A 27,086-nucleotide genomic window follows, 5' to 3' on the forward strand; every position below is an offset into this window, starting at 1 on the left:
GGGCGGGCAGCGAAGCCCCCGGCAGCGGCCCCGGCCCCGAGCCGCGCTCGCCCTTCGCGAGCGCCGGGCAGCAGCGGCAGCAGCAGCAATAGAAGGAGCAGCAGCAGCAGCAGCAGCAGCAGCAGCAGCAGCAGCAGCAGCAGCAGCAGGATGTTTCTCAAGCTGGCCGTCGTGGTGCAGGTGCTGTCGCTGATGGCAAGCCGCGGGCATGGCTTCCCGAAACCCGGGGGCAAAGGTGAGGCGCTCGGCTCAGCCGGCGGGGAGTGCTTGGCAGGGGATGCGCGGAGAAGAGCCAAAACTTCCCTTCTGCTTGGCTGCAGGCAGGTGGATCCCACAGACGCGATGTTCCTGGCGCAAGGCGGTGGGTGGCTGGAGCTGCGCTCTGACACCGGGTTCGGTGCCTGGCTGCAAGTGGGGGCAGCAGCGCCGGCCCTGGGAGAGGCGCTGGGCTGGGCGTCCTGTGCCAAGCTGTGTGCCGCCACCCTGCAGCAGCCGCCGGGCCTCTCCCGCTCGCTGTCTCCCCTGGTATTCTGGGTGTCACGGATTCTTAATCTCTGGGCTGTGCCAATCCGATTATTGCTATTTCAGTCAATCTCTTACAGCGTTTTCCACCCAATTCATCTATGAGTTTTCTCATCAGAAAGGGGTTACTGAGGATCTGTATTTCTCTTATGTCCGTCACAGAACCTCTCCCTCTGCCCCAAGTAATCATGCTTTGTTTAAATGTTTGACATTTGAAATCCCCATTCTCCTAGGAAAACTGATTTTATTTTATTTTTTACAAGATCTTGCAGTTAGCATCATATTTAAGGCACCATGTTTTATGTGACAAAACTACAAATTAAGAAAAAATGTGTTGCCTCTTTGGAGTCACGTGCATCATGTAACTGAATATATGTGTGTGTATATTTTTAATTCTAGATAAAGCTATACACAACAGACAATTAAGTGTAGAAAGACCTTTGGAGGAACAGGTAGGTAAAATAAAAAAATATTTTAGATTTTTTTTTGGTTTGTATTTTCATAATATTTTCAGCATTCAAATACAAGATACATGAATATCCCGATGGCTTTACAAACGACATAAAAAGTGATTCATCAGTAAAGCAAACACTGATGTACTTTAGGTACAAAATAAAGTTTCAATAATTTTAAATAAATTCTTTATAGGGTTTTACTGTCCAAGATCCCCAAAGCAGGTCATCAGCTCTGGCAGCTGACATGCATGGAACTCCTTTGTGTTGCAATCCTAAGGGAGGGAGTACAGTGAGAGCTTGGGCTGAAGAAGGGAAACATCACTGGTATTTGTCCTTATATGAAAAGTCTATTACAGCTTCTTGTAATGTCTGATTCTGATCAGAGAATGTGGTGGTAATGATGAAAAGTGACAAGAGTTTAAACATGTTCCAATTATTAAGGCAAACTTCACACTAAGAACAAAGATCAGGGATTAAGGCTTTTGCTGGTAATAATGAAGTAAGAGATCATATGTTTTAGTGTATTTATTCCTTCTGCCTCTGATTGTTGTTGTTGTTGTTGTTGTTTTAATTTATTTTATTTTCATATGTCAGATTGCCGAAGCTGAGGCAGACAAGAATAGGAAAATAGTTCCCACAGGTAAAACATTTCTTTCCTGGTTTTATAGTGTGTTGTTGTTGTTGTTGTTTTTTCATAATGGCATTCAAAGAGGTAAAAAAAAAAAAATATGTCGTGTGATATATTTTCCAGAAAATAAGCCAGAGTTCAGGAATTATTCCTTTGCTGATGACTTGAATCTGCTAAAGTCAGTAGCAGAAAGAGAGAGGAATGAAAAAGAAAGGGAATCAATTAGAAGCTCTTTGTATGAACAGCAATTGGCCATTGATGATGCAGACTCTACCAAGAACCGCAGGGTCGTGGATGACTATGACTCTACTAAAGGTGGACTGGATTATAAATTCCAAGGTATTCTATAATCACCTTTAAGTAACACTTAGGTTAGACTTCTCTTGCAAACTGGTTGTAATAACGGATATTGCATTCATCACTGAACATGAGCTATATTTGTTCCTGCAGTGCAATTTTGGTTATTTCCAGTTGTAGAAGCTTGTCATATTGCAATTAGGTTTTGAAACGCAATACAAAAGAATTACTACTGTTGATTATTATACTCATCTTCTGTAGAAGGAAAATCCAACCGTAATTCGCATCATGTTTTTTAGAGCTTTAGATTTGATGGAAGAAAATGGGACATATTTTTAAATGAAAATGTGATTTATTCTGGTTTGAAAGGGAAAAGTACTTTTATAGAGAGATAAATCACATACATTTATTTCAAATGTTATGCCTGTTAGATGACTCTCCTTACCACATAGCTAAAAGAAAAGAAGTAACTGAAAGACAAAGAATTGCCTTTACTACAGGAGTTGTTAATTGACTTGTAGTTTAAGTGAGTCCTCTGAGAGTTGAAAGAAGCATTTAGCTCAGGATATTTTTAATTATATAAGAGTATACTGATCACAGATCAAAGCTTACTCATCATATTCACATTCTCAGTGGTCACAATGATATTATTTAACGTAAGTAAAGATTACATAATTAAAACTTAATTTGATGAAATCCAAACAAGACTATAATATGCTGTTAGTTATGACATATTTTATTCTAAGTAGCCATACAATGAAGGCAAGTACCAGGAAGAGGTACATAAGCAGATACGTGAGCAATATTCTCTTATTCTTACAAATTTTTCTACGAGCAATAGAGTATGTTCCTGACATTTGTACTTGCTTTTAGAAAAGAGCCTGTTATAAAGACATTTTTCATCTGTAGAAAATAGACATGAAGAACGTTTCATTGTGACTGATGCATGCAAAGTGTGTATCAAAGTATGTTCCTAACCTGTATTTAAAAGTACAGCTTTGTTCTGAAGTGAAAAAGATACAGGCGAACATTTTTTGCAAGATGTCTAATCCAAATGAGTTAGGACAGTTAGCACACAGTTAAACTGTAATCCTTTTAGATGATCCAGATGGCCTTCATCAATTAGATGGCACTCCTTTGACTGCTGAAGACATAGTTCAAAAAATTGCTACGCGAATCTATGAGGAAAATGATAGAGGAGTGTTTGACAAGATCGTTTCAAAACTTCTAAGTCTGGGGCTAGTAAGTATCTTGTTAATACTTCATTCAGCTGTGTTGTGGGTTGGTTTAATGCTCTTTTAGACAGTTTGGATGAACACTGTGTCCAGCGAATAATGCTGACTTGAAAGAATATTAATGAGATTCAGGCTCTAGGCAAGCTTCTTGACTCCTTTCCGCACATTAGTTTAGGTCTGCAACAGTATTGCTATTGTGATAGCTTTGCAACAAAACATGCCAAACTGTAGAGTGTTCCTGATGTGGAGAAAACATTTGTGGATTGTGCTCCTCCATATAAGCCCTCATTTTTTCCTTTTAATTTTCCTCTTCTGATTCGCAAGTAGTTCTTTACAATTATCAATTAATTTTGGACGTTTATGGAGAAAGGTCTGAGCTCATTCCTGGTCCACCTGCTAATTACGATAGTCAGAGCATAATGATGCCGATTGGCTGAGGATACATTTCTCATTGTTGCTGAATTGTAACAAGATAGGGTTTTACTCTGTTCTCTGGATATCTCAATGGTTGAGATATTGCAATATGGAATCCTTATATTTTCGTACACTAGTCTTATCTTTTTTGCACTAGAATTTGCAATCAGCTATTGCATGCTGAATCCCACTGATTACAAAGGGAGGTGTGTGGGGACAGCTGCATAGTACACTTGTCATTCAAGTGACAGCTGTTACGAAGCAAAGAAAAAACATTTTGAAGATGCTGCAGAAAGCTATTAGCGTTTTTCCTCCCTATATTACTGTATTCTGTTGTAGTTGCTCATAGATATGTATGTTGTTAAAGAAAATGTGTGCATGTATATATATATATGTAGTTACGCTGCACTTGCTGTTCCATCTTTCAAGCTGGACCCCATTGTGTTAAGCCCTACAGGGTTATATTTTCCTATTGGCTACATGGGGGTGGGGGGGTATGCACACATATTTGATGTGTGTTTGTATGTGTTTTTTATGTGTCTATCTCTCTCCATGTATACACACACACAAAACAGTGAATGTATTACACCCAATTTATCTATGCTCAGCTTTGAAGCAAACTATTTAAAAAGCTCAGGTTTCATATTGGCATTCATTTTAAGAAAACCACAATATTCTATAAGTACTCTGAACAAATATTTTAACAGATCACAGAGAGCCAGGCCTATACCCTAGAAGATGAAGTGGCAGAGGTTTTACAACAGCTAATTGCAAATGAAGCAAAGGATCGTGAGAAGGAATCTGAAGATTTTGATTACCCTCCAAGCAGAGCAGACAGTGATACAAAGGAAAAGCAACAGGAAAAAATGGTAATTTCTTAGCTAATAATTTTGACTCATTCAGTAAACAGTACAAGTAGACTGCTTCACTTTAGGGAATAAATAGTTCAATCTGGAAACTAAAGATGTTCTAAAAGTAATTCCATAAGACAGAAAAATGAATAGTGTATTATGTTGAATTTTAAGCTAGATTCTAAACTGAAATAACTTTGAAAAAACAGTCTAGTTTTCACTTGGTAGATAGGAAAATATTGGTGTGAGATGATGATACTATTGCTCAATTATCTCTATCGCCAAACGCAATGTGCTCATTGATTTATCCATTTTTATGTCTTTTGTGGAGACATCAAGCAAGACTGATCAGGATAGTTTCACTAACGGGGAAATTGATGACACAGTGGATAACACATGGTCATCATCCAATATCTTGGAAAGAAGAAATGAACTGCCTTCTGAAGATAATTTTGAAGACCTCCAATACTTTCCAAACTTCTATGCACTATTAAAAAGTCTAAATTCAGGTGAGCTTATTTTGGGTGTACAGGAATATTTAGGGAAAAAGTAGAAAATTATACTCTTTGTTTGCTCCAACTCTTTTCCCCTCTATTCTCCACAGCTCCCCTAATTGCTTTAAAAATGTTCTCCAAGATGCATAGCATAAACTCATTTTTTTTATTCTTTCTTTTTGTGAATATGACAAAACGTTGGGAAGAATGCCACTCAGAACTGCAAACGCTGTGACCTTGGTTGCCCATCCAATCTTGGGCCACATGATTCAGGAATTCTGAATTCTTTTCATTGTTGATGGGCATGATGAAAAACTGGAAAATTGTTTTCTCCAGGGCCTTTCCCGTAATGTCCTTTTCTTCTAAGCCAACAGAGATACGAGCAAGTAGAATCAGTAGAATCCTCATAATGATGCTACCAGTAAACGAGTCAGAGCCTCCCAGCCTTTTCACAAACCACAGGTTTGCTGTTTATTGCAGTGAAAGCTCTGCACGTCTCTTCCTATTCCGGTGCTAGACATTATTGCCTTCCAATTAGTGAAAGCAAGATTGTGGCACCTCGCCACAGCCCCTTTGTCAGCATGCTCTGCCACACACCCACTCTTACTCTCTGCAGCCAGCATGTCTTCAGCACAGTCAGCAATAATTTATTCTGTAGATTCCTTGTCCTGCAGGAGCCTTAATCTTTCCTCAAACTGTCCCCATAAATACTTTAGTGGAGAACCAGAATGAAAAACCTGAGGGCATGTTTTGCTGAAATCCAGGCTAGAAACCTCATATTCTTCTTGTTCTTTTAATTTTCGCTTGGTAGTTTTCAATGCTATTCTTTCTCCTTTTTCTATTCACAAAGCAAAGCAGCATATGGGGTTTAACAGGTAATCAAGCAAACAGAATCAGGGCCCACAAGGCACATCTCTGCCTTGTCTCCTGCTTCATCCCATTCACCTGCCAACTTTTATCACGGTGGAGGAGAGGAGATTCAATTGCATTCTACAGATGTGTGTTAAATTGCAGAGAGCAATATTAAAACCTGTTCAGTAGCTCTCCAAAGGGGCTGGCCCTCTGCCAAGGCTGGGAGTATGTTTTTGACTGTCCCTGTCTGAGACTGCACCTGGCTCTGTTGGGTCCTGTGACAACCAGGGATGCAGGAAGAGCCTGCGTAACTCTGTGGTGGGAGAGATTCATGCTGCTAATGCAGACATGACAGTAATAGTGCTCAGCAGATAAATGCAGTGAAAAAAGAAAGCTAAGAATCACTGCTTATGAGGGTATTCAGCAATACATATGGACAAGAAACATGGATTTTTATCATAAAAATCATTGTTTATGTCCTATTCTGGAGTCATGATCCTCCCAACCATGTAATATTATATTTTTTCCCAGTTCCTCAGTCATGGTCTCGTGCACTATTAACAGTCTCATTTGAGACACTTGCCAATAAATCCAAAGGGTCTCTGAGCCATCTTCATGTTAAAGGGCCAGATCAATCCACTGAGTAGTTCACTGACAAATAAAAGAAAAACATTGTAGAGGACTGTGCCTATATGTGCTCACTGCTTTTTGAACTTTGTCAAGTCACTTATCTCAGTGTGCTTTCCTATCCACAAAATGAAATTAATACTATTTTATTTCTATAACATAGATCTTCAAGACAAAAAGCTGTAAAGAAGAAACAAACCCCAAAGTTTTTAAGTATATTCAGATGTACTCTGCAGGAGCAGTTTAAAGGGGAACATAAGTAGGATTTCTGTTTGGTAATCTAGCACAGCCTTCCTTGTAGTGTTTTTGTTTTGTTTTTAATGCATGAAGTTTCTGCAAACAGTTTGCAGAACTGAGTTTTCTGAATTGGCTGAAGTCTTTGACTACCTTTGCTTTATCCCCTCACACAGAGACAGAGATGAAAGAGAAAGAGACCTTGATAACCATAATGAAAACCCTGATTGATTTTGTGAAGATGATGGTTAAATATGGAACAATCACACCAGAAGAAGGAGTTTCCTATCTGGGTGAGAGTACATACTTTTTGCAACAGTACTGTTTATTAATGCTGTGTTCTTACTCTACCAACAGTAATAATTATATCATCATCTCCTTTGCTCTTACGAGTCTTGTTTCAGACTTCATTCAAAATGTTAAAGCTGTACTTCTAAATGACTGATCATTCATTATAGCAATGTTGAAATCTATACTGCTTTAATATTTCCACATAATGATGGAAAGGTTATTTATCAGATATGTATTTAGAGGTTTATTCCACCTTCACATTTGTGAAATGCAATTGATTTTAATTGGTGTTTTTTCAGAGCAAGGTTAGCATTTCACTCAGTTATATTCAGGTGGATCAGGTGTCTGAATTTTCCAAAAGGAATCTAACACTTCAACACCTCTAATCTATAATCTGTAAATAGCTAGAATAGACAGGACCTAGTGCTATGGACCAAGTTTTACCAAGTAAAACTCTCTCCATCTATGAAAAGCATTACATGTGGGCACAGGAGTAGCTTTTGAAGCTGTCTTTCCTGGATTACATTTTAGAATCTGTAAAATTTTAAAATTTGTATGTTTTTTGCATTTTTTTTAATGTAATTAGACTTTGTAAAATTGTTATAATTTCCTGAAGAGGGATTTCAGAACAGCTGGGCTTGGTTTGTCTTTGTTTTGTTTTCTTACCAACTTCTCTTTCTGTCTTTTGCAAGTTTTATAGTAAATGTTGATAGTCTTTCTAGTTAAACAAGCAGAGCTACAGAAAAAGGGTACATCTGTATAAGCTCTCTACAGCTCTTTTATTTTTCTAAAGTATTTCTGTTCTAGGCTAACCTGATAATTTTTTGTTTACATCAGGGCAATTTCTCAGCGTAATAAATCAGCCTGTCACAGAGTTAGGACTGGCAATGATCTTTCATGACTTCTGTAGATTTGTTTGATACGAATGGTTGATGCTACTGAACCTGTATGGATTGATTACCAATTACTCGGCTGCAAAAAATCCAGTGACTCATGATTCACATTCAGTGCATGATTGTAACTCCCCTTTAAAGAATTCTGTATATCTCTGACCAATATTGTCCCTTGATTTTCATTGAGAAGTCCTTGAATTTTGGAAGATTTGGATATTTGATACGATCTCTGCCTGCCTGTGTGTTTAAGGAAAGATTCACATAATTACACAGTTATTTACAAATGCTGTGATTTCAATGTCATTCTACAAATTAAGATAACATGACTTGCGTAGATATTGTCCTCACTGATAGTGTTGTGCCAAAATTTAATAGGTTAAATTCATCCCTGACGTAACGCTGCTCAGATAATGGAGTTACACTAGGGATGCATTTTTGCCTGCTAAAATTCAGGGCATTTATTCACATTGGCTTTACTTTGAATAAATAAATACCGTTACTGTGGAAACAAATTGCTATGATGACACAGTACAGAAGGCAGGGATTAGGTTAAGAATTTAAGAGGTCTGATTTAGTCTGGATTTAAAGTAAGGCTACCAATGTAGCCAGACTCTGCCCTGCAAATTAGCGATTTATGGAGAGGTGGATTTTATACTCCATCAAAGCAACTTACCGTAGTGGAGAAAGCTTTCTCATAGGTCTCTCATTGCTTCCGTGGTATTCTTTTTTTAGACTTGCTGTTGAGAAATGACTGTAAAACTGACCTTCATTTATTTAGTTAATATTCTCAAATATTCAAGATCAGCAAACAAAGGAGAAAGCTAGCTTCTTGCAGCATCCATAACCATGGCAGCAGGTTTATTGCCACCCTTATTCAACTAAAAGTTACAATATAATATACCCAGTACTACGTGAATAGGTACAGTGTTGCTCAATGCAGTTTAGGCTATGGGAATGATGCACTGCTGTGTTCATTTGAAGTGGATGAAGGAATTAGAATGAATATCTGTCAGAGAGAAGAAATAATTAAAAAAAAAAAAAAAAGCAGCTTTTAATTGTTCCTTCAATCCAGAATTAGTGAGCAGATCCCATGCTACTTGGCAGAAATTACCTGCTGGGTCTGGGCAAATGGAATTATACCCTTTTTCTGTTTTATTACAGTAGAAAACTGCCTAAATTACTTTTCATCACTCCGTGGGTGAAGCCATGCGAAACTATGTCCCTGAATTATATATTCAAAATAATAAATCATTTACTGAATCAAGTCACAAGCTTTTGTGCCTCTCACCCAGAGACAGTAAATTTGAATTCATATACCAGTAACAGCTGGCTTGGGATTTGGAAACCACAGCATTATGTCATCATCATTGTATCCTACTCCAGGGGAAAATATCTTGCTGCTGCAGTGAATGATGTTGTTAGGTTTAGCTTTAAGTTACAAAAGATCTAGCTGCAGTGTGGTGCAAGAAAAACACAAAAGCATCCACATACAAATGCAAGGGAAAGGAAGTTCATGTTTTAATACAGATATTCAGTGTTATGTAAGATATATTTAAAAGCTTTTCATATGCTAAGTAAAATCTGTAACACAAAACACAGAAAGCAAAAAAGCAATTTATCCAGTAAAAGTACTGCCTGTCTTTTTACAGCATGTGTTCAGAAGGTACAGCTCTGGAAGCATTAAAGAGAGGCTGTAACAAACTGATATGAGATGTGCATTCAGTCAAAAAGCATCATATTTGATAATTTCCCTGCTGATGGCAGACTGCTGCTATCTTCTATCACTTTCTTAGCTATGGATGATGTATTTTGATGTACTGGGGGCAAGTTCTTCAGTGGAATAAAAGCCCCATGATACATTTCTAGACTGTTCAGAGGCTTTCAGAAATCCTTCTAGAAAGCCTTTCTGCCCTCTGAAGATTGAAAGTTGCTTTAAAATCTCTTTTTGCAATGAAAAGAGTGGACAAATGGTGGTACAGAAGTCATAAGGTAATCAATCAAAGGACATGGGGCCACAGCTACACAAGTGGCTTGTGAGTTAGATCCAACTGTGCTATCAATTTATTCACCTATGGGCTGCTTCTCAGTATCCAGAAAATACTACCCAAATAGCTGAGCTTGCTTTCCCCAGCCTGCTAGATGAACAGGCTGTTATCACTGCACAGGTTGAGTATTGGGAGGGAATTAGGACAGTTACTGAAACAATGATTGCTGTTGGCAAGGGTGCAGTGACAGAGTGGACTGAAAGAGCTGGAACCTCTCCACATAATGACTGGCAGAAAGCAGCGAGAAGCTTTCAAAGAAGTTGTGACCGATTCAGCATAAATTATTTCATTATTCATGGCAGTCATACTGTTTCTGTTGCGTAAGTAGCTGATGCTGAATTTCCCATGCAGAACTGAAAAGGACTATATCCTTCATGGTGCTGAGTGCCTTGAGGGAACAGGAAATGCTGTTCGAGCCATGGTAAAACTCACTTTGATATCAGCAGAGCAGAATAAGGAATGCATTGCAAACATCCATACACTGTTTGAATATTACTTTGTGATTAATATTGCACTTGCCTTCATTTTCCTTTTCTGTCTGATGAGTAGTGTCACGGTGAAGCTTCACTCTTACAGCTTCTCTATCAGAACCATCAATCACAGGGCAGATAAGTGTTAAGGAAACACTTCTTCTACACTGCATAGCAAAGAGGGTTTTTTTGTGAGCTGAGTGAGTTTTCCTGCATGTCAGTCTGTTTTCTAGCTAATTTTAAAATGAAAGCATATCAGTCCACTACCATCCTAGTAAAAGCTCTGTTTATAGCAAATGCATAAAGAAAAATCATTTTGTAATACCCTGATGTTAATAATATTGTTGTCAGCTTAGACGCAGAAACAAATGGTTTCTGCCAGTTTGTTCAGATAAATTTGTAAATCATCTCCCACTAATAGGACCAAAATAACAAGTGAGTTTTAGAACTATTCGAGGAAATATTTGTAATTAGACACTAGTGGACCAAAACAAAAACAGAGCTTTCAGAAATGACAAAAAAATTTTTAAAAGGCACCAGTGGGTATGTCTGAATTCTCTTTACACAGCTCAGTGATTATATTCTGCTACTGTACTCTGCTTACAAGAGTAGGTTTGTAGCAAAGTTATCCATTGCCACCCCAAGCAAATGAAAGTTGTATTATCCCATGAACTGTTACCCTAGAAACGCAAATCAGTTATGTGAACATTGTATTCCTGTGTGTTCTCATTTATTGACTAGTGCACGTAGCACCAAATTTTGCCATCAGTACTTCTTTCTCTCACATCTATGTATACGTTTCACCTTGATACTGTATATAACGCATATTTTATTACATCTTATAATTGAGGTTGGCGAGTTTTTTTTCAGTTTCTAAATCAGAGCTTCTATGTCTTCCACAACTGAACGACATTGTTGAAGAGAAAGGCAAAGGAGTGGGAAGAAAATTAAGTTTAAGCATTCTGGAGATTTGTTCTCTCTGAGGGGGATCCCACTTTTCACCTCCTTGTAGGAGAGCCTTTAGCTTAGTGTAACCAGTGTACAACACATGGCCCTCAGCAGAGTGGTTTGGGAGCAAAGCCCCCTTAAATTAGGAGGGAAAATAGAGAGATTGCTCCAGCTCATCAGTATGCAGTGTTTGAGTCACAGCCGCCTCCTTCCCTAGACCAAACCAAAGCCACCTCTCATCCGCCTCCCTTTGGCTCTGACTCACTGTCAGAATCCACTCTCTCCCCCGCGGCTGAGTAGGAGATTGTGTTGGTTAGAAATGGACACGAACAGATGTCTCTATTTACCTCTCCTAGCCCCTTGTCATTTGTTTCCATGGGCAATTCAAAAGGAGACTACGAACTGCAGGATGTACTAGCTCGAGGGAGATGGTTTCTTGGTGAGCTACCGCCTAGGTATACACAGTCATTACTTTGGTCCTTTTTTGAATGTTACTGTTGGGGCATTGTTTTATTTTCGTATTCTCTTTCACACAGGATCACAGGATCATAGAATTGTAGGGGTTGAGCCAGACTGAGGCTGCATGACAAAATTCTAGGGGAAGCAGAAGAGGCGCTGAGTCCCCTGTGCTGCTTTTACTATGCCCCTGTCTGCTAAGGAATATGGACTAGCTGTTCAGTCTCTCACATTCATGCTTGGTGCCCTTCACAGCTCCACCTCTGATGAAGGCAGAGCGCTGCAATTTCTCCAGCGTAGGCCAGTGCATAGTAGACACAATCTGGCCTTCTCCTAGGAGACAGGAGGATTCATTCGAATACTGTGACTAATCCCTAAAGTTCTCATCAGCACAGATGCTCCAGGCCAAAGGTCTGATCCTGATATTTGTTTAGATACGCAAGAACAGGCACTGAGTCAAGAGTATGAGGCAAAGAGCAGATCATAGCACCGAGTGGCATCATCTCTCCCCTACTCACTGTCTCCAAAAGCAAATGCTGCCTGATACAGACTGTGTGATTTCAAAAGGGGTCATGGAAGGTGTGGCTAATCCAGTGCCAGAGGCTGCAAGTGGTATATAGACAGCACTATAAGAAATTTTTGTTCTTTCCTTCATTTTGAGCTGAAAGGTGAAGTGCACTGACTATTTCATACAGGAAACCATTCAGGCATACTTTCTTTTTCTTTTTTAATGTCATTTTTCTCAAAGACCTCTTTGCTTATACCGTAGGTTTTCTTCATCAGCATTAAAATCTTTAATCAATTATAATCAAATTCTTTAATCAAATCTGTCTGAATTTCCCTTTGGTGATTTTCCTTCTCCAGTATGACTTTATCATATGACTGATGCACACAGCTACCAGTGGGAGTTATTTAATTTTAGGCAGCTCTATTTTTCCTGAGATTTGCTTTGTATCTGATGAACTAAGGTGACACAGATGGCAGTACACTGCTTTAAGAAACTACACTGTTCTTAAGAAAATCAAGGGCTCTCATACATCTGAAATCAGGAGCACCTCAGATTAGGGCAGTGGGCCAAATACTGAGGAGCAGCAGTGATGATGTGAGGTGTATGTGAACAGTTAAATACAAGATGAATTTGCATGGCTGTGAGATGAAAGAATGTGAAAAGAGTGTGCCAAGGTCTAGCAAGTCTAGCAAGTGTGCTGACCACAGGCCCTGTTTCAGCTTAAAGCTTTTCTTTCAGTAGCTTCATCCAATGCCTCATCCATTTCTGTCACATGGCACTCTGTGTTTGCACAAACACGTGAATGTTTTTCTGCCCTCACCATTTTCATCATCTTCTATTTACCCCCATTCATACTCTCACTGCATAGAAAAAAAAAAAATGGGTAGCGATGATATCAAAATTCTACTAACCCCAGAGTAATTAAAAAGGAGAACCACCACTCACTACTGTGAGTCATTATGGGCATCACTTAAGGGTGACAACATAGTATTTCCACTATCCATAGGATCTAATTTTTTCAGCTACCTTTCTGAGGGAGATTCAGTAGTTTTAGTATTATTGTTTTTTTCTCCCACCACATTGCATGGCTATCAAATCATGTGTAGAGGTCTGTAAACCAAAAAGAATATATTACAGTTAATTCCTTTGCTTAATTACTATCTAACCTTTAAATTTGCAGCTAGTTCTTGCCAATATTTTGCTTCTTCTTCCATTTCCCTTCCTCTATGCTTTCCAACTGGATAGTTTGTGAGAAATCTCTGTTTCCTGGTGGTGTCTCTGTTGACAAATAAGGATATTGCCCAAATCCTGAAAATCTAGGTCTTGCATCCTACCAAATGGTTTGTGCTTCTAAAGAAAAGAGGGCAACACTTTCTTTTTTTTTCTCACTGTATTTAATATATACATTTATAAAAATACTTTCCTAATTCAGTACCTCTCTGACGACAGCTGAGCACTTACATGTAGATCATAAGCTATGATTTGAGATGATGGTGTGGGTGTCAGGTGAAGAGGGTGTCACTAAACTTTCAAAACTAAACTCCATCCCACTCCTGCAGTAGAGGCGTCTGCATGCTGCTTTAATCCCAAACCTTTTTATGCTTAGAAAGTACATTTTATCAAAATACTAAAAAGTGTGTGCGTAGGCTTTGTGGCAACCTCAGGATGGGAAAGGTATTAGGAAAGGAGTGTACCACACAGCTCTAGGAGACCTGGAGTAATACAAAGGAAATGCCTCTAGAATACTGAAAGGTTAAATCTGAGAAAGAGACTGAGAGGCAGGGAGTTAAATAAAGTCAATTAAGGAGACTTGGCCAGAGCTTTGCTCACCTCAAAACATACCTATCTGATTGTGTTTTATTTTTTCAATTGCCTTTCATCTGATTGCCAAGTGATACTGCTGCTGTTTTATTTCAAATCACTCTGACCATCTTCCTGGAACCCATTTACGAGTGATGCCACTACCTGGGGTTTGTCACCTGACACATCATTTCTCAGGGCATCATTAGACTTCAGACACACCATCATGATAAATCAGTCAAATGGGGAGATTCAAAATGAAAATGCCATATCTTGACAGGTAAGGCAGTAAGTTGGAAAGGAATGGGAGATTTGCAAGGCAAATTTGTAAGGTTCAATGTATGAACATTTTTACCTTTTCTGTATTTCTTAGCAATTCTTTAAGGAGCCATCACTGTATTTTATTTACATGCTTTTTCTAGCATTTTACATGACTTATGGGTATAATTTAAAAGGATTATTTAAACTGACAAAGACCATAATTAATAAAGGAATATCCAGGACAAGTGAGTCAGACCACATTGTAGAAAGCACCCATTTATGATTTGGTTGGGTTTCCTTTCAAAAGAATTGTGATTTTTGTTCCCATTTGCAGTAAATTCATTTGGGTTGGGTCATCTGAGAGTCTACTTCTCTGATGCTTAGAAACCTTATTCTCATTAAATTTAGTCAGGGCTATTTGGTGCCATTTGCTTTTGTGTCAACATTATCATCCACACTGAACACCTCATTTCCCACTTCGATGTTTACCCCTTTCCATGTTTATGGAGGGCAATTTTGTCTTCTATCAGCCTTCATTTTGTCAGGCTAACAAGGCAAGCTTTGCTCTTTTCTGATAAATACACTCCTCATTTCTCTTATCATCCTGACAGATTTCCTTCAGTTTAATAATTTTTTTCTTAATCAGGAGTCATCACATTCAAAATGTGACATCAGTATTTGGTACACTAGCATTAAGATTTCCATGATTCTACCAGAAATACCTCACTGACACCTGCTAGGATTATATATTTTCTATAGCTACCTCTCACTCATACCTCACTGTCACCTTTGATAACTGAAATGCTGTATCTGGAGCTTTTTCCTCATTTGATTCTACTAGATTTCAAGTTACAGCAGAGCCATTTTCTTAGATTCACTATTATTATGTGACCTGAATGTCCTCTAAAGCATCCATCGCTGGTCACAGCTGAAGAAAATATACTGATCAGATGAACCACGGGCCTCACCCAGAACAGCAGCTTCTCATATTTCTGACTAGCAATGAGAAAGATTGAGATAGGAGGTAGCTAAGGGTCAAAGTCTGCTTTTCTCTACATTGGCGAAAATCAACAGGATATTGATAGTTCTTGTTCCCTCATGTAAGCTAAAAGGACAATTTCCCCAAAGAATTAGGCAGGTGTGCTATTCCTGACAGAACAGTCACAAACGAACACTGATATGTCCTGGATTTTGTCACAGATGAAAAAAGGCTTTGCAAATTCTGTAGAATCACCTACTGCAGGAGACAGAAGAACCCTGGGAGAATTACTAGCAGTCATCAGCAAAAAGCTATCCATCTGAAGCTGCTGTAGTGCATGAACTCATAAAGTAAACTCATTTTTTAGCTATGCTTAAGATTGATTTTGGCTACCGTGATCATCCTTTTTTTCTCCCTTAATAAACAGCCTTTCTAGCAGGCCTTTCTGCAGAAGTTTAATGATGTGAAATCTCAGCATCAGTCAATTTGACAAGGATAGAATGTGTAACTGCCTCCTGGGCACAATGCAATTATGCAGATAAAAAAGTCTTTGCAGGACAATTTCCAAGAGTCCAGAAAACACCATGAATCTATCTATGGAGAAGGGTCCTTGTCAGGGTTCCATTACCAATTCCATTAAATACTCAAATGGTAATACTTAGAAACTAGTATATTAGTTTCTGCCTCTATAATAAGAACAAAGTAATTTAATTTGTAATTTTTTTTTTTTCACATAATATCTTTTTCCACAGATTTAAAGGGTGTAATCACAGTACATTCTCACAGGGTAAACATAAGTATTTTCTGCTTTTATGTCCTTCAGATTTTCAGATACCCAACTTGAAAAACTTCAGTTTCATAAGTGCTGGGAATTTGCATTTTCAGATGCAGTCAACAGGATCTCTCATGCAGTGCCTGTAGAAATTGGGCCGAGGGCTTCTGAATGCCTACCCAAAATAGGAGCCTTCTTGAAAAATGAATGCTTCAGTGAGTCATTTGAGATCAAAGAGGAAGTTAGAAAGTGAGGCAAGGCAGAAACCAGATCTTCTGACTCTTGGTGTCTGGTTCTAATGATTAGATTATACTGCTCCTCAGAAAGCCAGCCGCCAGAGGGGTGACCTCTTTTACCAACATGGGTCACTTCCATTAGCTTGGTAGTTATTGTTCTGTTGTTTTGATTAGTGCCATTTCAAATAAGTGGCCAGCTCTGTGGAAAGGTCGTTACCTTTCTGAACTTTTACTCTGTAAAAATTATGTTGCTAGGGAAATGATACCAGAAAAGTAATCAATTCTTGTTAGACCTCCAAATCCTACATTCAGCTGCTTAGCTGCTGGCTGGGCACATCTCAGTTCAGGAGATGACTCACTCCATTAGTGTAACTCAGAGCAAACATTGCTCAGCCATGGCCTAGCCACGTTTGACAAGTACAAACATGTTTTGAAACAATATCAGCTGTTAAAGGCATTAATTCTGAAGGGGGAAAGAAAAAAAGGTATAAATCCTCTTCAGGAAGAGTTGGGATTCTCTTGTAAAATTCTCTTTATTATATACGTAGGTGCACCAGATGATCCCCATAAACATGAACAAGCTTACATTGCTAACACTTCTCTGTCACAATGAAAATACAGCTGCTTATGAAATCTTGAGATTCACGTTGATGTGCCATCCAGCCATCAGGATAGCTTCAGTACTTCTCCTGTAAAATGTAGTCCTTATTAAAAGGCCTTTCATATAAACTTGTCCATATCTTTACTGTTGAAATAAGACTTTGAAAATAGAGTATAGTTGTTATTATACTTGGTTTGGATTTGGTAACAAAGCTTGGACCGTTAGTGGCCAATATTGCTATACTATTATACTTCATATGCAGATGTAGCTGTTCAATTCATGGGGCTGGAGAACAACGCATACTGCCATGTTACTGCACTTGGCAAAGTAGTAATATATATTAGTACTCCTATACTGAACTAAACCAATATTGTTAGCCAAATCAAAAGACTCAGAAACTAGAATTTCTGATTTGTAGAAGTAACCGAATAACAGAGGAGCACAAATCCTATTGCCTTCAGTAGTACCTGCTGGGTGTGGGTATATCAACTCTTAAACTCTTTGGGGACAGAGCATGAAAGGCACTTAAGAATCAATGCACTTACATATGTGTGGCATTTTAAGCATTTGAATACTTCTATGTATTTTAACATACTATTTTACACTTAAAATTAAGCCTGATTTAATAGATTTTGCTGGGATAAAGCCTAAATTCAGTGACGTTTTTGCATTTGCATGAATTAGTGAGGGAGAATAATGTATTCACTTGAATTTACGAAGGGTTTTTAAGTGAATGTATTTACATGGTTAACACCAGATTAATACTCTGTTTTCATTAAGATGTTTTTAATGAAGCACAGAGTTCTTAGCTGTGTAATCTTATCCAAAAAACTGTGCCTCTTGCAACAGAGAAATCCTTATATTCCTGCCAGAGTGCTAGTATGGTACTGATTCAGGATAAATAATAGAATCTTAAGCTCAGCTGAAAGGAATGTTTACAGTCTTTTCAATAAGCTCTGGATCAAGTGATAAGTGAGGCATCAATACCACCACTATAATACTAGCTCGTTTCTTCTCTTCATCAGTGTGTCTGATCCAGTTTGTAACCCAGACCTGCTTAGGGCATAGGACAAGGTCAAGAATCAAATTAAAATGATAAGTTGATAAGATAAACGAAAATAGTTCTACCCCGATCCCCCCCCCCCAAAAAAAAAAAAAAAAAAGAAAGAAAAACTAATGTGATGGAGAATTGACAGATTGTAGTCAAGCAGGTTACTGATAAAAACTGCTTACATTTCAGTTTTATGTAAATAAGGAAATATAGATGATCCAGGCAGACAGGATTATGTTGTTTCTTATCAGATGGCAGGCAGAATTGCTTATGGTGATCTGCCATGAAGAGAAGTGTGCTTGCTGAAAAACTAATCTTTAGGTTTCAGTGCTGAGCATCTTTCTGATTGAAAACTTTGCTTTCTAGCTGATGGATAAAATGTTGGCCTAACATGTAAGACATTATCTAAAATATTTACTACCCTTACATTATCTATTCTGCCACAGTTATCACATTTGATACTGAGTATTTCAGCTGCTTATATAAAGGGAGCATTGACAATTCAAAACCAAGTCTTGCAAAAATATACAACCAACTAGTTGACATCTATGAAATTTTGGATCCACGTTTAACCAAACTTTTAAACAAACAAACAAACAAACAAACAACAACAATAAAACAGAAGAAAATTCTGCACCAGATCCATAACATGACTAAGAAAATTGTACGATGTATTTGTGGATATCTATTAAGCATTGTAGCAAAAGAAGGACTTTTTTCGCACATAGAGATACAATTATTGTATCTGAAAAATCCATCTTGATGAAAAGATTGCTTTTAGTTTTAAATGAGATAAGAGTTCAACCCTAAAATTTGCATAGAAAATCATTTGCTAGACTTGTAGAGCTGTATACATTGCCACTGCTGTCTACTTAATTTTTAGATAGATGCTTGACCTCAGCAAATTAAAAAATATTTGTTTTAATTAATTCAGTTTAAGTATATATTTCATCTAAATATCATTTAATACATTATTTTTGCATTTCTTTTCCAGTGAAACTGTACAAAATACAGACAGATAACCAGTTTGTGAGAATATTGTTCTACCAGGATGAAGTACATATTTCATAGTCATGTTAAACCCTTCCATTGTTTTCACCGGAATAAATTGCTACAGATACTGTTATCTGTATTTTGTGACTTATACAATTTAAATAATTAGAATTTATATCCTCAGTCTATCCACACTCACTACTTTTACTCTATCTGTGCTTATTGGCCCTATTTGGTACTGCTATTACCATGACTTAGTATTTTTCTCTCTCTTAAGATTGATCAAGATTTAGTGTTGACTCTGCATTCATTCTTCAGAGACAAGGATGAAGACAGTTCTTTTAGAATTCCACTCACTGCTCAAACTGGTGTTGTGGAGAATATAGTATAGATTCTGTATCATAGCTGTTGAAGAATAACTACAATTTGGTTTTGTTTTGCCTTGATTTCTAGAAAACCTAGATACAATGATAGCTGTGCAGACAAAGAAGAAGCTTGAGAATCCTTCCACTAAAACCAAAACAAAGCTACCAGCAGGTACTTATTCTATATTATCTTACCTGGAAATCCATATTTAATAATATTTTTTATCCAGTTAAAGCAGGTTAATTGTATTAGAATTGTATTAGAAATGTATTAGAAGAGGGACTGCTAGCTAAAGATATTGGTCCTTCAAGGGTCTGTAGCCAAAGCTTGCATGTCTAAAGGTACAAGAAGAGATGAGTTTTTACTTAATTGGCTAGTATTTGAGAAGCATATTCACTTGACTGTCCTTTTCAGAGCAGTGCAAATGTTACTCATATACAACATCAAGCTATTTGAATGCTTTTTAAGGTTTAGGTTAAAAAATCACCTTGTCAACTTTGGATCTGGTGAATGGCAAATTTCCTACCCCCCCCTTTTTTTTTCTGCACAAACAGACGTACACTTATAAACTGCATATTATTGTATTTTAATTACCTGTATTCAGCTACTGTTTGTAAGAGCAGAAACAGACATTCCTGTTTCCAGGGGTCTGGGGTAGAGATGACCTTTAGAAACCAATTTGATACAGTCTCCCATGAGTTTGTTCCTCAGTCATCAGTCAAAATGTTTTACTTCTTAGAGATCATACTGACATAATTTAGAAGTGCTTTTGGAACACAGGATACAAAATTGCTCTTATTATTATTTCCTTAGACAAGAGTAGTGAAGAAGCAGACAGTACGAAGGAAGAAGCAGCTAAAATGGAAAAGGAATATGAAATCTCAAAGGACTCCACAAAAAATGAAGAACAAAATGCAGCAGGAAACAGTGAAGAGCCCAGAGGTACAAAATAGCCCTTGTTTTTGCTACACATGTATGCCTTGAGTGATTAGAATCCTTTACTATCTTTGGTCTTGTTTTTCCATTGTGCTAGCATAAATATATTAATTTTATATAGTTACTAGGAGTCAACACACAATAGTTTGATTCAGAAGTTTATTTAATTATTTGCTTACCTTTAAGCATACAGAAACCATAGCCCATGCTGAGTAAGGCCATAACCCTTCACAGTAATGAAGGGTTAGGTTATGTAGTAGTCTAGATGTACCTCCAGAGTAAGTTCTTGCTCCTGTACTCAAAAACCTTCTTCATCATCAATTTATTGTCCAGACTTGGTGAACTTCCTTAGGAAGAGATATATAGAGAGAATATTTATCAGGTAATGAATTCTAAACTTGCAAAGTAGTATGCATGTTAGGACAGAAACCTTTTGGGGGGTTCTTATTGCTAAATAACCAGCATAAACATCTATGTTTTGTAGTTATTTGTTAAAAAAAAAAATAGGCATACAATCTGCTTTGCACTGATGCTGCTTTAATCTAGTCCATTTTTGTATGCACGTTTTCACTGCAAGATGTTCAATAATGAATTGTAGTGATCAAGGCTACAGATTGTAGTTTATTGGTCACCTGGTTCAGTCCTGTGGCCAGTGTAAACAGACAAACTATTAGCCAGTCACAGATAGGAGAAGATATTTTTTCCAACAGAGACTTTTTAAGTACAGAAGATAAAAATAGCTCAGGAGGGTTGTCCAATTTCACAGTAAAGAAAAATCGTCTCAGTACCCATAGGGTGTAATAAATAACGTTTCCCTTGTCTGTTGAAGATTTGTCTGTTCAATTTGGTTCAGGTTATTTTACTTTAGCTTCCAAAAAAAATGTTCAGTGTTTAGTTGTCTCATAAAATATTCATTGCTCTCTCATAGAATAGCTTACTAAAAAGCTAGCTTTGCAGTCTCAGCTCAAAATTTACAGTATATCTGATACAGTATCCACTTACTAAAGTATTAGCCTTCTACAAGAAAATCACACTAGTGTGCTTTTTGTTGTTGTTGTTTTTTCTTTCCTGACAAATATAAGAACATCACATCAATAAAGCTCTAGACAATTTAAGAATTCAGAATCCATTATCTGGAATATTTCCCTAGGGGCTTTATTAGGTAATCCTGGAACTAATTCTGTCCTGTGTGCTTTCTGGTCCAAAAATAGCCATCACTTCAAAATTTCAGCTATAAAAAGGACATATAATGGTATTTTTAATGCTTTCCTTTTCTCAGTAAGTATAAGTAGCTATATTTCAGCTCGTCTTTTCAAAATATTCACAATCTTATATCTGCTATATGCTGTTAGTACTGATGAATAAGCATTTCTGACATTTTGTACATGAGCAGATAGTCAATGCTTTCAGTGTTAATTAAGTCATTTCCTGCCATCTGAACAGCTTCAGCTTTGCTGAACAGTTCTTATGATCAAAAAGCTACAGGTTGGCTTCAATTCACTTACACAGTAGTTGTGGATGCCACCAAAAATTATGTACACAAATCCAAAAAAAAAAACCACCAAAAAAACATGATTCTAACTTTGTGGATGAGTAATCTTGTACAGATAAAACCTGCTAGCCATCTGTGGGAATTTTGACTGGCTAAGGTTGACAGAACTCGGCTTTTAAACAGAAACTAATAATAGTTTTAATCTTCCTTTGCTCAGTTAAACAAGCTGCATCAATCATTGATATATGTGCTCTCTCATCCTTTACTCTAGGGAAAACTGAGGCATATTTGGAAGCAATCAGGAAGAACATAGAATGGCTAAAAAAACACAACAAACAAGGTAACAAAGAAGGTATGAAGTAAAAGGCCTGGACATTGGGATAGTTACCATATAGATTACAAAGCATGTAATTTATATTCCATAACTTAACATTATGTTACAGGCTAAAAAATAATAGTATGAAACCGCGCTTGTCTGTATTATAGTGGTAATAGGTGATGTTAGAGTTAAATAATACAGGCCATGTAAAAGTTAAATTAATGTATTAAAATAGCAAACTAAGGCAAAGTCATATAAACTGTCTCAAACAACCATTGGCCATGAAACACATGGCGACTAACCAGTTAGAAGTTAGTCATGTGCTGTCCAGATAGTGATGGTGGTCTGCCTGTCACCAGATTTTGTCAAGTAAGTCAATTTTGTCAAGTGCTTCATTTGTTAGTTCAACAAACCTTTTAATTATGATTTTACACACATGGTAAACATCTTTTTAGATGCCTGGATTTGTCTACCTATGTGACCAGCACTGTAATATATTAGATTACAGCCCAAACTATTCTAATATGTTGTGTCTCTCACATATAAAGCTATGCAGAAGGGGAGCAGTGACAGAAGGAGATACACAGGGTATGCTCACCAGCTGCTCCACTATTTGACTCTTCCTTGGAGGCAGGACTACATGAGAGCTGGAGGGAGGAATCTAACAGCAGCAGGATTTCTAGCTTATTTTTCACAGATCTTTATTTATCCATGTCATGTTTTCCTTCAAGATCTTAATATAAAACCAGCTTCCTATCACTTCTCTCTGCTATTGGTGGGGCTTCTGCTGTCAGCTGCTCTTTAAATGAAGGTTCCTAGCCAAGGGATCCATCCCTGGGGTATTAGTGGAGCCTGGTGAGAAGAGTCCTTCATGCACCAGCCAAGCAGAAGGGGATCTGAGATAAGATTAGCCCTGGGTAATCTAACCACCCTCTCTGTGAGTTGAAGCATATATGAATTACATTTCAGAGACAAGTGCATGTCTGCAGCCCAACACTTTAATTTTCCTATACAGAAACTCTGCAATGGGAAGGACTTTTTTTTTTCAAGCCTATGGTTATTTTTCCGATCTGAAAACTTTCCTCTCAATGGCAACAACTGCAGTTAGCAGCAGGCATACACATTTGCTCAAGAGTTTTCCTGACACTTCTAATAAATATTTATATTTATTGGTGTACTCATTATAATCACTATATCTCAGTCACAAGTGATTATTTCTCTGTATCACACGTACTGACAGGGCAGCCCCTCACTCGTCTTCATAGTGACATTTTTTCTTGCACTACTGCAGCCTGCAAATGGCTGTGACTACAGATCAATAGCATTTTATCTGCCTGGGAATGCATTAAGATGTACGGATGTTACTACTCCCAGAAAATGGATCCACTGTGCTACTACTGAATGCATGTCTTTCTGTGTAGATGGATTTTCATTTACACTAAAATATCTGTCCTCTGGCAATGGAAATGGGCCTTAAAGTCGGCATAAGTTATAACAAAACTAGAATACAGTTCTTACTCTTCTGATACATAATTGTTATTGTACCTTTTCCTTACTTTTTATTTTTATAAAATGCTAATTCGGTTCTCCTGGGATGATGATAAAGGAAGTACAGTCAGAGTAAGGTTATCTAGCAGTGAATGCATTGTGTTGTGTTTCTTCAGTACACGATTAGGTGTCATTTATGTGCTCATCAATTATTTCTCTACTTCCAGCTAGTACCTTGGAGCTAGCAGAAAAACGATTCACAAAGTAATTCATGTATTAAAATGACCAGTCTTCTCTACCCTTATTCATGGATTGTTTATTCACAGGGTATACATAAAGAGGTTTAGGTTTGCTTCAGGAAATGTTTGTAGGTCTTTAACTTTGGATGAATTTCACTGGAAGTTAGTTTTCATTGAATGACTAATGACCTTGCAAGTGTTCATTTGCAGTTTCACAGTTTAAAAATATAAATTGCCTTTTTAGGAGGCAAGTAATCTTCAGTGGTCTGGATGATTTAGAGAGAAACATGTAAAGGCCTAGATTTTGACCTTACTGGCTTTTGTGTCCAGAATTTGTTTTGCATATACAGGAAGAACAGAAGTCTGTTCCTCTGACTGGCTTGATCTCCCAGACCTGGCTTCATCTCTGAAACCAATGCTCTTTCAAGACAAGCTCCTCTCCTGTGTAAATAAACATCTCTCCCACTGCTAGGTGTAGGCTGCTGTGTATTCTATTACTTTTTAGTGTCCACAGAACACAACTGTGAGTCATTTAACTAATACATGCAAATAGCACGTTTGAATTTTTCACAGAATACTTAGGCAGTTTATAGTTTCATGATGTTGACGGTAGCCATTAAGGAACAAAAATCAATTCTGTGAGTAATTGTAGGATGCAATAGCAAATGGCAAGATTTGAATATGCAAACGAGACCTCACTTCATTTATTATAGCCATTTCACAGCTTAGTGTAATGCTGCAGCTATTGTGGTGAATATAAATTGAAACTGATTTTTCTAATTCCTTGCGCAAAATAATAGGTTGTAAATAAGCATTAGAAATTAACAGACCATTACTAAGTTCTAGGAAAAAAAAATGAATTATACTGCCATGAGATATACAAATTAGCCAGAATTGGATAATATCTTCGTGGTTATAATCTCATGTAGAATGTATTTGTTTAGAAATTAAACCATCACATCTCCATGCAATGATCAGAGAGTTGTAAATACTATTCTATTTAAAAAAATAAACCTAGGAATTTGAATGTGGTTAATGTGGATATTATATTATATTAATTTAGTATTTATTGTTCCATCCATTTCCATTCCATGGAATCTTTCACTGGAGACTCTCATTTTGTCAACATGAGTCAAATCTCAAACCCTTATTACTAAATGGCTATTTAATTCCCTATTACTGAGATAGGATGAAGAGACAAACTGGTTATATTCTTTCAAGTAATCCCAATAACAGACTCAAAATGAAATCCTAGCTTCAGTACAGCAAATGGCAAAATTAACTCAGATATGGACAGGACATCCCTGCAGCAGTAGGGTGTTTTGAATATCTATTTTCTGTATTAGTCACTTTAGATTACTTTATACTGTTATAGAAAAGATCACAAGCATTAATTTGCATCTTTAATGTCTATCTACTTCTATCTGGTTTTGGTCACTTAGCTGTAAAAAGACAGAAAAAGTATTTTCTGTTTTGTTAACAATGTGCAGTTTGAAAGAAAGTCCTTCCATTTATATATGGTGGTATACATTGGACTACATTACAAAGTTAGTATTAATACCACTTGGAGGTTCTGTCCATGGAATAAGTCACTTCTACTGAAATTTTCAGGATGAATCTGTTTTTATGAGAGATACTAATTAATTTAACCTAGTATGAAACCTTAAGACATTGATGTTCTCCTGACAACTAACTTGTGATTCTAACAAATTAAGCTTTATATTTTATGCAGCTTTATATATTTATGTAACTGAAACATTTATGTGTTTATGTGGGAATACACTGGATCTGTGCTTGGCAGAGTTAAAACTACACAATATATGTAGGTTACCTTTTTAAGTTATCTGAAAGATTGCTTTAAAGCAGAATTCTCTTCATGGGAAATAGTGATGTTTTTTATCATAGGAAAATGTTGTTTAATGCATATACATGTACTATGAATCGTGCTGCATAGATGCAACCATCTATCAGAAAATGAGAAAGGATCTGTCTGCACTGTATTGCAGATTGACATACAAAGACTGTCAAAGACTACTTTGAGAGTAACACTGTCATAAAGACTACTCTGCAGTATTTTTCAAGTCAGGATACTATGTTCTGTATGAAGGTAAATAATTATATCATGTCCATTTACTTGCAGAAATTTGCTTTCTTGAGTTTTCTGTAATAAGTGCAAATTTTATTGGGATTTTTATAGGAGACAGTCAGTTTAATACTTTTCTTTGAATCCATGACAATTGTGAAAATATTAGGGTTTTAAAAATAGCTTTTCCATGCAGACTAGGACATTGAATCTCTGGACCTGCAAATATTCTTACCTTAGCACTTACCAGCAAGCAATCAAGCACAAGAGATGATTACTCTTGTACTCTTGAATAGCAAACGAACCAAGAGGTGTAAGAAGACATTGTGTAGGTGTTTTTCTTTTTCTTTTTTTTTTCTTTGTTTTTTTACAAGTCGCATTTATAGTGAACTCTCTTTTGTTGGATAAAATGCATTTATGGGTAAACCAAGCAATGGCATTGCTTCTTAAGTGAAGCAATATAATGGCGATGACTCACTGTGTAAATGAATTCTTATTTTTCAGATTATGATCTTTCAAAGCTGAGAGATTTCATTGATCAGCAAGCTGATGCGTATGTGGACAAGGGCATCCTGGACAAAGAAGAGGCAGATGTAATTAAACGCATATATGGCAGCCTGTAAAAAGCTGATGGCTGCCAAACACGTAGAAAACTAGTATAGCTTCCCCTCCTCCCAGCTCAATGACTTATGATCTGTTATTTTGAGGATATCATTAGAAATGCTCTGGTTACATTGTACTGATAACTTTCTAGACAGAGAAGAGGAACTGTAGTGCTTCGTGCACAGACTGCATACTGTATTTTCCTGCACTCACAAATCAAACCTAAACTCCAAATTCTGACACTGAATTTCAATTTGGCAGGGTAAATAATTATGTAATGTTCACTTTGATTTATTTTTTGTGTTTGGTTTACTTTTGTAGATAAAAAAATTGTTTCTGATGGACAGGTCTTTTAATGATACACCTTTTTGCTCTCACTCCACTAGCTTTCTATAGATGCAACTATGTAAAGGGCATTATTAGAAAATAGTTCATAGTTCTCTAAATAAAATATTTGAAAATAATTTACCTATTAAAGTTTTCATTAGTATTATTTTACATCCAGAAACCTTGTTTTAAATCCTAATATCATTTTTTCATTTACCCTTTTTCTGTTTCTTTATGTAGTATTCTATTACTTGAAGCATAGTGTCATTAGCTAACCAATATATCTTTAACACTACAACTGCCGCCTTTCATATTAAAGA

The 27,086-nt window shown here is 37.1% G+C and overlaps 1 protein-coding gene across 2 annotated transcripts; it reads left to right on the forward strand.

Annotated features, from left to right (window-relative positions):
• Positions 1-27,086, forward strand: SCG3 (secretogranin III). 2 transcript variants are annotated; one of them, XM_082768752.1, is made up of 12 exons: positions 1-235; positions 922-974; positions 1,572-1,617; positions 1,729-1,944; positions 3,002-3,144; positions 4,259-4,420; positions 4,734-4,911; positions 6,786-6,902; positions 19,367-19,450; positions 20,093-20,221; positions 21,979-22,059; positions 26,341-27,086. In XM_082768752.1, exons 1-12 carry the CDS (start codon positions 151-153, stop codon positions 26,457-26,459), a joined length of 1,413 nt encoding a protein of 470 aa, XP_082624878.1. In that variant the 5' UTR covers positions 1-150; the 3' UTR covers positions 26,460-27,086. The 2 variants fall into 2 exon arrangements, with proteins under 2 accessions (XP_082624878.1, XP_082624877.1); XM_082768751.1 differs by having other exon boundaries at positions 103-235; positions 21,979-22,047.

The sequence above is a fragment of the Aythya marila genome (genome assembly GCF_965140915.1).
Source record: "Aythya marila genome assembly, chromosome: 11".
In the NCBI taxonomy this organism is placed as follows: Eukaryota; Metazoa; Chordata; class Aves; order Anseriformes; family Anatidae; genus Aythya; species Aythya marila.

Coding starts and splice junctions, on each gene's coding strand:
- SCG3 (XM_082768752.1), top strand. CDS start 151: ATGTTTCTCAAGCTGGCCGTCGTGGTGCAGGTGCTGTCGCTGATGGCA. Junction 975..1,571: donor AAAGACCTTTGGAGGAACAG/GTAGGTAAAATA, acceptor TTCATATGTCAG/ATTGCCGAAGCTGAGGCAGA. Junction 4,421..4,733: donor AAAAGCAACAGGAAAAAATG/GTAATTTCTTAG, acceptor TCTTTTGTGGAG/ACATCAAGCAAGACTGATCA.